General features: G+C 36.7%; 1 protein-coding gene and 1 pseudogene across 6 annotated transcripts; both read left to right on the forward strand.

The window, feature by feature from the left end:
* The first annotated feature begins 202 nt into the window (after positions 1 to 202).
* On the forward strand, positions 203 to 5,929 carry LOC137714155 (uncharacterized). Of its 5 annotated transcripts, none has more exons than XM_088690845.1 (5): positions 203 to 511; positions 942 to 1,034; positions 2,578 to 3,950; positions 4,557 to 4,876; positions 4,953 to 5,929. In XM_088690845.1, the coding sequence occupies exons 4-5, from the start codon at positions 4,562 to 4,564 to the stop codon at positions 5,454 to 5,456; spliced, it is 819 nt and encodes a 272-aa protein (XP_088546971.1). In that variant the 5' UTR covers positions 203 to 511; positions 942 to 1,034; positions 2,578 to 3,950; positions 4,557 to 4,561; the 3' UTR covers positions 5,457 to 5,929. The 5 variants fall into 5 exon arrangements, with proteins under 5 accessions (XP_088546971.1, XP_088546969.1, XP_088546968.1 ...); XM_088690843.1 differs by having other exon boundaries at positions 2,578 to 3,393; positions 3,470 to 4,876; XM_088690842.1 differs by having other exon boundaries at positions 2,578 to 3,092; positions 3,168 to 4,876.
* A 1,628-nt stretch (positions 5,930 to 7,557) lies between these two features.
* Positions 7,558 to 12,140, forward strand: LOC137714206 (dihydrolipoyllysine-residue succinyltransferase component of 2-oxoglutarate dehydrogenase complex 2, mitochondrial-like; annotated as a pseudogene). Its single transcript, XR_015960586.1, has 12 exons — positions 7,558 to 7,705; positions 7,814 to 7,861; positions 8,092 to 8,155; positions 9,215 to 9,289; positions 9,386 to 9,441; positions 9,564 to 9,608; positions 9,709 to 9,981; positions 10,116 to 10,210; positions 10,456 to 10,546; positions 10,655 to 10,770; positions 11,265 to 11,459; positions 11,585 to 12,140. The product of XR_015960586.1 is annotated as a dihydrolipoyllysine-residue succinyltransferase component of 2-oxoglutarate dehydrogenase complex 2, mitochondrial-like (transcript).
* The last annotated feature ends 377 nt before the right edge of the window (positions 12,141 to 12,517 follow it).

A 12,517-nucleotide genomic window follows, 5' to 3' on the forward strand; every position in this document is an offset into this window, starting at 1 on the left:
TCTTTCTCTTAATAAAGTCCAACAATATCTTTGAATGTTGTAAAGGAAAAAGCAGTATCGATCTTTGTAGACTTAGTTATAACTTCTTATTATTCAATACGGGCGCGCTTGGTACGTGGGATGGGACGGAACGGAGTGGGACAGACATGTTTCATCCCATGTTTGGTGCACTAAGGGCGCGTTTGGTACGTGGGATGGTTCCGTCCCATGTTTGGTGCGCTAAATTATGTGGAACGCGCTGTCCCAAGGAACGAAAATGGGTTAAATTTTCGTTTCACCTCCCTGCCTGGAACGGGTCGTTCCGTCCTGTGGAACACAAAAATCATGAAATTTTAAGACAAAAATACCCCTTAGCTTTTTCAATATTCACGCCATCTAAATCATACAACAAACCCTAACTATCATCTTCTCTTCTCTGCCGCTGTGAACTTCTTCATCCCTGCATCTCCCCTTCGCAACCTTCCTCCTCATCCTCTTATCCGTGAATTTCAGCTCTGCATCTCCATTCCAGGTTCGATCTGATTGTGATTGTGTAGCATCTCGGTCTCTCTTTCCTTGTATTTTGTAGTACTTTTTGTTTCTCTCTTGGTTTGGTGTTTGCTGTTGCTTTGAGTATCTACGTAGCTTTCAGTCCTCGTACCACTTTTTGGAGGCTCGCAGTCAGAAACCCTACCCACTTCGACTGATTGAAACTAAACCCCATACCATCCATGTGACAATTGTTGAAACTAAACCCCATACTCTTACAAATCCTCCAATCTTAACTTTAATTAATTTTGATGTAAATTTGAAGTGGCATTATTATTCTTTTCTGATTTGCTTGTTTCGATTTCATTAACACCCAGTTCCTAATTTTGTTGAATTTCTTTGTATTTTGTAGTGCTTCAATTTCTTTGTATTCTTTTCTGATTTGCTTGTTTTGATTTCTTTGTATTTTGTAGTGCTTCGATCTTCCCAATACTGCATCTGTAACCAAAGATCTGCCTCTGTTTATCTGATTCCACTCCCCCTATTGAGCAGTACTGCATTCAGAGGTATCTCTCTATCTGGATTCATTTTTTCAGTGTTCAAGTTTCGATTTTTATGTGCTGAAATCTATAAATATGATGTCTTTGGGTTCTGTTGGATTGGATTGGGTTACATGTTTTGGATTTTCCTCTGTTGGTTCATTGTTGCTCAAAATATAGTCATTTTATATCTAGTTTTCTGTACATTGAACTTCTAAATGTTAAACAAAAAACACAGTGACTATTTTAATTGAACAAAGAATCGTAGTGCTCGATTTTGATTCCCCTCACCAATGTATATGATTGTTGAGGATAATTGCTTGGCTTAGAAGTTTTTGATTTCTAGGAAGGGGAAAAAGCTAGAGTTTCATGGGGGGAGAGAGAAAGAGGAGAGCAGGGGTGGAAGAGAAAAATGGCTAGGGTCTTTTGTACTAATTTTTTATTGTTATTTTTATTTATTTGAGGTTTTGTGATAAGGGAGGTTGCTTTACTGCAGCAATAGAAAAATTAAAAATTGTTTCAAGGAGGAGTGAAATGACTCCAATTTTAGGAAGTTTGTGCTTTTGGTTTGTCATGAGAAAGAGAGAACACGAAGTGGGAGATGAAGATACAAAATATTAAGTTTAATTGTAATCTAAATTTTTTTTATACTGTTAGTGGAGGAACCCATCTATTGGGTGAAGTGGTAGGTCTAAAAATGGATATCATCTAGTGGAAGAACTCATACGTGGTGTTTATTTTTACACAAGATGGGAAGATGTAAACAGTTGGAGGTTCATACCATTTTCCAAGTTCTTTATTAATGTGAATGTTTATGTTATTCTGATTAAGAATTTAAGTGAATAAATCGTTTTCGAATTTGTAAACAAATAATTGCTTACAAATTCATAAAACTTTCCACCATAGTGAACTCCGATTTGCATCATAAATGCATGAACATATTAAAGGGGTAAAAATGCAAGTACTATTTGTTAGCAATAAAGGGCAAGGTTAGCTTCAACTTGGAAATTTCATGGATATATCCAATTCTTAATTTATCATGAGTAGTTGTAGAATGCAAAGAAAGACAAGACTTTGTTTCATCTTCATCCATTTTCTTTGTAACATGTTTAATGAAGAAATTTTAGAGAGACCAACACAAACACAACACGATCTTAAATGGCAAAGAAACTGCTCAAAGATAATTTAGCAAAATTTTACAATTTGCAACCCTATCCATATGTGAAATCCAAGCATCTTTGTGACTTCTAATTTGTTTGCTTGTTCTGACAGTGATTAAACTATAAATGTTAATTAACTTAATTTTTAGGTAATCACAAATTAGAAACTTCATTAATTACATTACAAGCTAATATTGATGCTGCATCACTGATGCTTTCAGCCTACTGATGCTGCATCAATAATGCTGCACTCAGATTTTCAGTGCATGAAAAAGTTGATGCTGCACTTTAAGAATTGCAATTAGGATATAAAGCTTCACTTTGTTTTACCATTTAATCATACGATTGTGATTGAATCCTGCTTATGTTGATGCTCCATTCATTCATGTGTTGTTTTTTTGCATGTGAAGGTATGGATGAATATGAGACTCAATTCTTTGTTCTTTTGAACGTTTGGATTATAATGGCACAAGTCTTTACTATGAATGCACAATTGTTGAGGTATAGACAACAACAAAGGAGACAACGGGAAAGAGTTAGTTTAGAGCAGATGACATTTGTTAGACTTCATGTTAGGAGAGAGGAAATAAATCGTACCACGCGATTGAGTGATACTAATTGTTTGTGGGAGCTGCGAATGGATAGGAATGCATTTGCAGTTTTATGTGATTTACTACAAATTCGTGGTGGGTTGGTAGATGATGGTCATGTTACAATAGAAGAGCAAGTAGCTACTTTTGTTAACATATTAGCCCACCACAATAAAAACAGGTCAATGCAAGTTAGATTCATTAGGTCTGGTGAAACTATTAGTTAGTATATCCGCAAAGTATTGTGTGTGTTGCTCAATTTGCAAGACGTGTTGTTTGCAAAGCTAACCCTTATCCCAGAGGATTGCACGGAATCGAGATGGAAATGCTTTAAGGTAAGCATCATAGTAAAATCATTAATAACAAAATTATTTGTAGTTGGTAATTAATATAAGTTTTCTTTTGTCTAGGGTTGCTTAGGAGCGCTAGATGGAACATACATAGAGGTCATTGTGCCTGAGGTCGATAGACCAAGATATAGAACAAGGAAGGGTCATATAGCAACTAATGTGTTAGGTTTATGCGCACATGACCTCAAATTCGTATATGTGTTATCTGGTTGGGAGGGATCAGCTACTGATTCAAGAGTTCTTGGCGACGTTGTTACTAGAGCTAATGGTCTCAAAGTCCCAACCGGTAAGATAGACAAGTACCTAGTATTCTTCCTTACCTTTGTTGGCTAACAACTAAAATTTATTATCAACTAATATAGGTACATACTATTTGGTTGATTCCGGATATACGAATGGTGAGGGTTTTTTGGCACCGTATAGAGGCACTAAATACCATTTGCAAGAGTGGGAAGATAATTCACGTGCACCTAGGAATCATGAAGAATATTTTAATATGAAACACTCACGTGCTAGGAATGTCATTGAGAGATGTTTTGGCCTCCCAAAAGACGTTGGGCTATCTTTCGAAGTCCTTCCTATTATCCAATCAAGATTCAGGGACGAATGATCACCATATATAGTTTACTTCATAATTTTATCAGAATGTATATGGCGGTTGATCCTGAGGAAAATGCACGACTTGCATTTGATGAATTGCCTATAGGGGAAGATTTACCAGAAGTATTAGCCTACATTGAAACCGTTGGGTCAAGCTAGACATGGACTCAATGAAAGAATGATCTTGCAAGAGAAATATATGATGAGTGGAGAGGAAGGAGAGCTTGAAAATTGGTTGACACGGTAGTTGTTGTAATTGTCTTTTATTGTTTGATGACATTTTACTGAGATGATTGCTAGAATTGTTTTTTATTGTTTGAAGACTATTGAGATGTTTGTTTTTTATTTATCAAATTATCAGCAAGAAAAAAAATACTAACAATAAAGTAAAAGACAGAGAATAAACATTTAGCAAAATAACTTGCAGCAAACTGATTGCAATGACCTTTTCATTTCTTCATATTGTAGAATCAAGCATATGAATATAAAAGACAAAAAAATGCTATATACAATGGCCTTTTCATTTCTTCGTTTTAGTCCCTTCTTACTTGCCGTAAGTTGTCTTACTAGCTAATACTGATGTTGCACCTATTGATGCAGCATCACTGATGCTGCACCTACTGATATTGCATCAGTGATGCTGCATATGAAACCAAAGAGTTGCAATACTGCCCAAAACAACAATGAAAAACAAACATATATATTGTTCACTGGATTACCTTTTCCACTAGGAAGTAATTTAGCTTTGTAAAAAGCTATAGGCAGATATTAACTTAATTGCATCATGTTTGCTCCACTAACAATATGTTTTTTTGTTTTACATATGTAATATTATGGCTTCTTTGATAGATTATATGGCCACCTCACGTAATTGGACTGATCATGACGAGGATGTACTGCTTACCATCCTCAAGGAGATGGTAGTTGATGGTGTTAGGTGTGAGACCGGCAGTTTTAAGGCTGATACATTTGTAATGGTTGCCACCAAGATGAGGGAGATGATTTCGGGCATTAATATAGAGCCAAAGCATATACAAAACAAGCTGAAGCGTCTAAAAGAAAAGTATTCATCTGCATATGACATGATGAATACCTCTGGATTTGGTTGGGATGACGAAAAAAAATGTGTTGTTGTGGATAGTGATGATGTACTTCAGCTGTGGGTGAAGGTACATTTTGTTTCTTATTCTTTTTCAATTAGTTGCTTTAAAAGTCATAATTTTGATTTCTGGGTTCTTATTGTAGAAACATCCTAATGCATCTTACAAACCAAATAAGGCATTTCCGTTGTATCTACGCTTGTGTACGGTGTTTGGGAGAGACCAAGCCACGGGTAGTATGGCTGAATCAGCAGCAGATGTAATCGAAAACATGAGATTGGAAAATGAGGATGGCGATGAGACATTCGAGATGCCTCTGACTTCACCTACCCCATCTCCCTCTATTGGTTCGTCTAGTGCATCTCAACCTATTAGGAAGAGGAAGAGGAATAAGAATGATGCTGATGCAAATATTGTAGCTGTTATCTGTGAAGGTTGGGATAAAGCTATCACTGAAATGAAGAATTTGGGTGAAAGTTTTACTTTGAGAGAAGCAAAAGCCAAGTTACCTTCTCAGCTTCAAGCTATGGGTCTCCCATATGATCAGGTGTTGAGAATTTCAATGAAATTAGTGAAAGATGTTGATATGATGAGTATCTGGTGTACACTGGATGACTCTCACAAAGAGCTGCTCCTTGTTTGGTCATAAGGATAATCGTTCTTATTAGGTCAGGGGCGGCCGGCCCGGGGGTTACCCGCGATTGGTAATGGCATAACCAGAAGAGGGGTAGGGGGGACAAGGTTACGCGCTGGGTTCGAGTGGTGAAAGCTGAAAGATAAACTTCGAAAAGTACGATCTCTCTCTGGTATCCCACCTCTATCTGTCCCTAGTTGTTCGCAGGTGAATGAGAAACTGGTAATCCAAGTCGGAAGTCCTCAACAGGCAACGGTCCTCACCTCATCACTAAATATAGATTCTACGGTGAGCGAATCAAGTCATTTTAGAACGACTCTAGATTTCATTAAAATGTATATGGATGGCATCTGAGCATTAGGGGGTTTAGTAAGACATTATCTTTTTTTTTTTTTTCTTTTTTTTTTTTGAAGTCAGGACGAATGTTTAATTTGGGAATATTTCATGTTTATTGCTTTAGCAAGATAATATCATTAAACTTATATATTTGTCATCCTTGCATGACAACCAATGCCATAGACATCCAATTGTCTCACAGCTCAACTTATAATATACATATTGTTTGACACAATTTGTATTTCAATGTGATGACGAAGAGATGAAAGCAGATTGTGTCAAAGATTCCAACATAGTCATTGCATCAACGGTTGTTCTACCACGCCAACCTCTTCATATGTAATTCATCACATATACATAACCATATACATATTGTGGCTACACTACCATGTGCCAAGTGCCAAGCCAATGGCATGCTCTCACCCTATTATTTTTTTAAATCACATAAAATTAATTGACGTATTATCCCACTAAATTAATTATATGAGCAACAAAGTACAAATACATGTCTCTTGTTTTCTATCATACATGGTACGAAATATGAACACATCCAAGTATAGTGTACAAAATATATCATAGATAAGCAGCAGCAAGAAGAAGAAGGAAAAAAAAAAAAATGTTCCGTCCCGTCCCAAACATTGTACCAAACAACAAACGAAACAGGGGTAAGTTAGTCATTTTAATGTTTTGGTTCCGTTTCGTCCTGCGCTTACCAAACGCAAAATAGAACAACTCTCTCATTCTGTCCTGCGCATACCAAACATCACTTGGAACCACTATTTCGTCCCGTCCTGTCCCGTCCCATCCCGTCATGTTCCGTCCCGTCTGCGTACCAAACGGCCCCTAATAGATTGAGATAAGTTAACGTGGTTTATGTAATGGAGCTATCCATTAGAAATTTGTATACTATGGAAGATTTGTCTCGTGGTATAATATGGGTGGACGACTGATATGTCTCATTTTTATAGTTCATTAATGAGTTTAGTGAAATTTTGACACCCATAAATCTCTCGCTATCGATGCTCTCACTCATTAGCATTGTTTGTTTATGAGTAATATTACACTTACCATTTATTTGTACCAACTTTCTAATAGAGGTATGACCCATCAACGCATACCGGTTCTATCTCTAATAGAGAGATAGTACAAATGATGGTATAAATAGATGATAAAAATAGCATTTGTGTTTGTTTATAGATTGGAATATGATAAACATACACCTTTTTTAGCGTCTCATATATCTCTACTTGGTCATTTTGGTTGTTTCCATTTGATTTGTGCAATCAGATGACTATAAATAAAGAGGGTTGTGTGAAAACCTCTATTTAGTCATATTGGTCCTTACCCTCAAATTTTGTCAAATCATTTTGGACCATTGTTTGTAAAATTGAGGGTATTTTGGTCCTTTAATGACATAATATTTCACGAAATGATAGAAAAATGATTGACGGTGAACAAACTATGAGACCACATTTATTAATTTCAAATCTCATGGACCAAAGTGAGTAGTTATGCAAATCTCAAAAACCATTTAGATTAAAAAATCCTGCATATTATGATATGTAAAGTATCGATTGAATATCTAATACATCAAAAAAAATCTCCCACCCAAAACCGAACCAACCCAAACCACGGACGCCAATAATATACAAAAAGAGCAAGACGTGTAGCTTACACATCTTGGCGCCGCGTTCTTTCTGCGTGTGAATGAAAGTGACATTTATAATGGTATTAAAAACTCTACGTTCTGAAATCTTCATTCCATTTGTATAAACTTCACGTAAACCCTCAACCCTCAACCCTCAACCTCGGGGAGAGAGAGAGAGAGAGAGAGAGAGAGAGAGAGAGAGAGAGAGAGAGTGATCGAAACGGTGACGATGCTTGGCGTTCTAAGGCGAAGAGTCGTTTCCGGAGGCTCCTCTGCTTCGGTAAACAACCCAATACCACGTATTTTTTCTTGTATATTTTTTTAAATGAATTTGAAATATATATTTCGTAGATTATTCTGAAAGCTTTATTTCTGTTGTTTGTCTCAGATTTTGGGGCACTCACTGCTGTCAATCCGACCTGTTGCAAAATCGGAGGTTCTTTCTCTACTACTTTGGATTTCCCCCTTTTTTTCTATTAAAAAAAATTCAAATGTATATTGTGTTCTTCTGTGATGTTACACAAAGTGCATGCTTATGTTTACTATAAATTGGATTTGGTTTTGCTAGCTTCTATCAACGTCGAATTCGGAAGTGTGGGTTTACTTTTAATGTGTATTATGTGGTATGTTTATTGCATTTTTTGATTTCCACGCACGTGGGCACAGATTTTACTTCAACCCAAAGAAGGATTAGACCGTATTCAAGACCTTTCTCACCTCATTTTTGCAGGTAAGTTTTTCTGAAAGATGGATTACTTTTTACATATGGTTTTGTTTTGTATCTCAATCAATGTATCGGTGTGATTGATACATGTTTTCTTGTTACAGGTTCCCGCCCTTTTCTTCCATCAATTTAACTCACTCGAATTTATAATTGTCTGCATGCTGTTTATTGTTCAAGGATGCATGCTTGCTTTATGTTTAAAGTAGTAGGCTATAATACTTGTCATTGTCATTTAATTTTCCTTTTACTACTTTTTTATAAAAATATTGTTGTCAGATTTATTTGAATGGGGAGTCACTGAACAATTTAGGTTCATTATAACAGACACCGTTGTGAATCTAAATTGGCAACGCTACGGTTGTATTGCATATGTTCTGTTCTCTGTTAATTTTATGCATCTAATATGCAGTGACCTAAATAAGGAGAAATGTCAATGGTCAATCTAGTATGGAGAACACTTGTTAATATAGTCGTCCTGTTCATATGTTCACTTAGAAACAGGAAAAAGAATCACTTCAAATATTTAATCTCTATCAAACACGCGCACGCACAGACTGACATTCACAAACAATTAGAGCGTTGGCGAGCTTGGGAGTGAGAAAGAATCTGGGTCCTTTTACGAGTTCAACCCTATGAGTGCTCTCCGAAACTGGATCAATAAGGGGTAATACCTGTAGGAGGAAAATAACTAAATGTAGGTGGATTAAACAAGAAAAGAAAATGTAGTACTAGTTTTTCACCAATTCACTAGGAGAACTTAGGAGTGGTTTCATTTTTAAGTTTCATAATGTGAAAGTAGGAATGAACAAACATCCTGGAGTAAGTTATTTTAAAATGGTACTCTTCAAACTTTGCACAATTTATGACACTTTGAAAAGGATTAGGATTGATGATTTACACCGGTGCCTATATAGTAAAAAGGAGCCTTTGAAATATGCATTGTGTGCTCAGAGTATTTTAGTTCCTGTGAGGAAATTAATGTCTTTGGTATCTCGTCTCTCTCTCTCTCTCTCTCTCTCTCTCTCTCTTGGGTGAGGTTTAACTTTTGGCTTCCATGTGATGCAGGGGATATGGTTGACACCTTCGTCCCTTTTATGGGTGAATCTATCACTGATGGCACTTTGGCGAAATTCTTGAAGAGTATGCTCAGCCACTTCTTATATTCTGTCTAATATACATAGTGCTGAATGTTCTTGGGTCTGATTCTATGACTTATTATGCCCTTTTTGGAGGCAGAGCCTGGTGATAGGGTTGCAGTTGACGAACCAATTGCTCAAGTTGAAACAGATAAGGTTCTATAATAAAGTCCTATTTGAATGTTAATATAGTTTTCGACAGTTGCAAAAGGGATTGGTAACCCCTAATTGACAGGAACCATGAGTAGGATTTTAATTCTGTGATTATTTTTCAACAGGTGACGATTGATGTTGCTAGTCCTGAATCCGGTGTGATCCAAAAGGTATAGATTTTAGTCCCATTAACTTTGGTGCTCTTTCATACGAGTGCATTGGTTGCTAATGTTTTAGTTCACCCTGTGTGTTTACTTTAATTGTTGGCAGTTTGTGGCCAATGAAGGGAATACTGTCGAACCAGGCACCAAGATTGCTGTTATCTCAAAGTCCGGTGAAGGTGTAGACCATGTCAGTCCATCTGAGAAGACATCGGAGATAGCTCTTGCTCAACCATCTCCCCCTGTTGAAAAGATTGTCAAGAAGAAAAAACCTAAAGTTGAAACTACACCTGTTACTGAAAAGCGTAAAACTCCCTCTTCGCCACCTCCTAAACCCTCTGCCAGAGAACCTCAGCTTTACTCTAAGGAAAGGGAAAGACGAGTAAGTCTTCTATGGTTGCTTATATTATGTTCATTTTTAGCATATTTTAAAATATAAAATGAAAATCCTCTGCAAGATTTTATAAGGCTATTTTGATTTTCTGCTTGTAATCATTTAAAACCGCATCATTGAAGATTCCAATGACAAGGCTTCGGAGGCGGGTTAGTATAAGATTGAAGGACTCACAGAACACATTCGCAATGCTGACAACATTCAATGAAGTTGATATGTGAGTTCAAAAAAATTATTCTTCAGCATGCATCATGTTTTTTTTTCTTCCAGCTCTTGGATTAATTCACCGGCTTTTGGCATGCTCCATCTTGAATAAATTGACTAGTTTTCTTTAGATGCTATTGCATGTATTTTCTTCAGTGTGGCTGGTTAGCGGAATTCAATCTTTGCCTTTCCAGTTTTATCAGGGATTGTATATGTGCATCTTCTTTTCTTCCTTCACTGGTTTGCTGCTTGTGGCAGGACCAATTTGATGAAGCTTCGTTCTGAGTGCAAGGATGCATTTGTTGAGAAGCACGGAGTCAAGTTGGGGCTTATGTCTGGATTTATCAAAGTACGCCGTACATAATACATGTAGAATTGCTAATATGAAAGACGGAATAATATGTTGCGTGCATATCTATATTCTGTACCCATATCTGTATTTGTTTTCTATTAACAGGCTGCCGTCAGTGGTCTCCAAAACCAGCCTACTATTAATGCAGTCATTGATGGGGACGATATCATATCATATACAGAGATTACATAGATATAAGTATAGCCGTTGGCACTCCAAAGGTTTGGCCATGATTCTTTTGATTTATATACCTTCCATCTTGACAATTTGCAAACATAGATGTCAAAATAGCAACTTTTATGTGAAACTAAAAATTTTACCCCTCTTTGATTTCGGCATTTGCATTTGCAACTTCGGTCGGTTTAACAGTCTTCTAAATCCGTAAGATCCCATCCAGAAATCTATTTTTTAGATTTTTAAGAGTGAAAATGTGGTATTCCTTCTACAAACCATGTCACATAAGCTCAGGGTTTGTGACGGTATTCTTGTTGTTTCACCTGTTTGACCGTGTAATTTAGCATGCAGTGCGACATATGATTGTTGACAAACTATTTCGTTTTAATACCTCAGAAGTTGTAACCCTTGTGTAAATATACATGTTTTTCATGGTTATTATGTTCTGGAAAGAGTGGAAACATAGTAGCTGATCGTACCTGTAAAATAAGATTGCATTTTAATTGCTTCTTTTTAAGTTTTTCAATTTGTTTTCTTGCAGGGCCTTGTTGTGCCAGTTATCCGCAATGCTGATAAAATGAATTTTGCTGAGATAGAGAAGGAGATCAACACCCTCGCAAAGAAAGCAAACGATGGATCCATATCGATCGACGAGATGGCTGGAGGTACATTTACAATATCCAATGGTGGAGTTTATGGAAGCCTTCTAAGTACCCCCGTCATCAACCCCCTTCAGGTTTGGTGCTTCTCTGACACGATTAACTTGGACTTTTATTATCTTGTTTGAACAACTGGAACTTCTTATTCTGGGTAGACACCAACGTTGGAAACGTAATCTCACAAAAGCGATTTTTTTGGCAGTCGGCAATCTTGAGCATGCACTCAATAGTTAACCGTCCAATGGTTGTCGGAGGCAACATTGTCCCGCGGCCGATGATGTACGTTGCTCTTACCTATGACCATAGGCTCATTGATGGAAGAGAGGCAGTTTACTTCTTGCGTCGTATTAAAGATGTTGTGGAGGACCCTCGGAGGCTTCTCCTCGACATATGAAGCCCCCCATCAGCAGTGGTACGTGATTTGATTCGGGTTTTTGGAAAAAATCTGATATACTACAGGAAACATTGATATACTACAGGAAACATAAATACGTAAGGCACCATTTTTGGTAGGATTTTGATCTGTTAACTGAGATCCTAGGTGAGTTGTTCAATTGAGGCTTGTCAGGTTGCGTTTTCTAATTCTAATAGTTGATCGACCCTGTTTTCTACATGTTTTGAGCTATTGTGAATCTTATATGGTAGGAATTATTTCCAAGGAACAACATTTATTTAGAACTACAAACCTTTTTGTAGAATATATCTTATCGTCGAAAGACATTATATCCTTATCAATTATTGGATTCTATTTCGGTTGATGATTCGAATGGTTTATTTTGATGATCTCTCTAACATTGTCATTGTTATTTGTTTTTGCTTTGCAAAGTCCGAGTAAGCAGATTGGCCCGTTTAGAAAAATCTTTATCTAAATGGATTCTTATTCTTTTTTTTTTATTTTTTTTCTTTTAATGAGGATTAGTTGTGAGACCCATCATACACTGAATTTCAACGATTTGAACTGTCAATTTTTCTAAGTCTTTATTTATAGATCCTCCTTGCAAAATGAGTAGTCAAACCCAGGATGATGCTTATCCTTTCCAATCCAATGTAATCCAAAATTTTCTTGTGATCCAAATTCGGTCATATATTCATAGTCATGAAACATGAACTTGCGAATCTCAACTTGTGATCCAGT

Source organism: Pyrus communis, chromosome 3 (genome assembly GCF_041283825.1).
Source record: "Pyrus communis isolate YQ-2024b chromosome 3, ASM4128382v1, whole genome shotgun sequence".
NCBI classification, from domain to species: Eukaryota; Viridiplantae; Streptophyta; class Magnoliopsida; order Rosales; family Rosaceae; genus Pyrus; species Pyrus communis.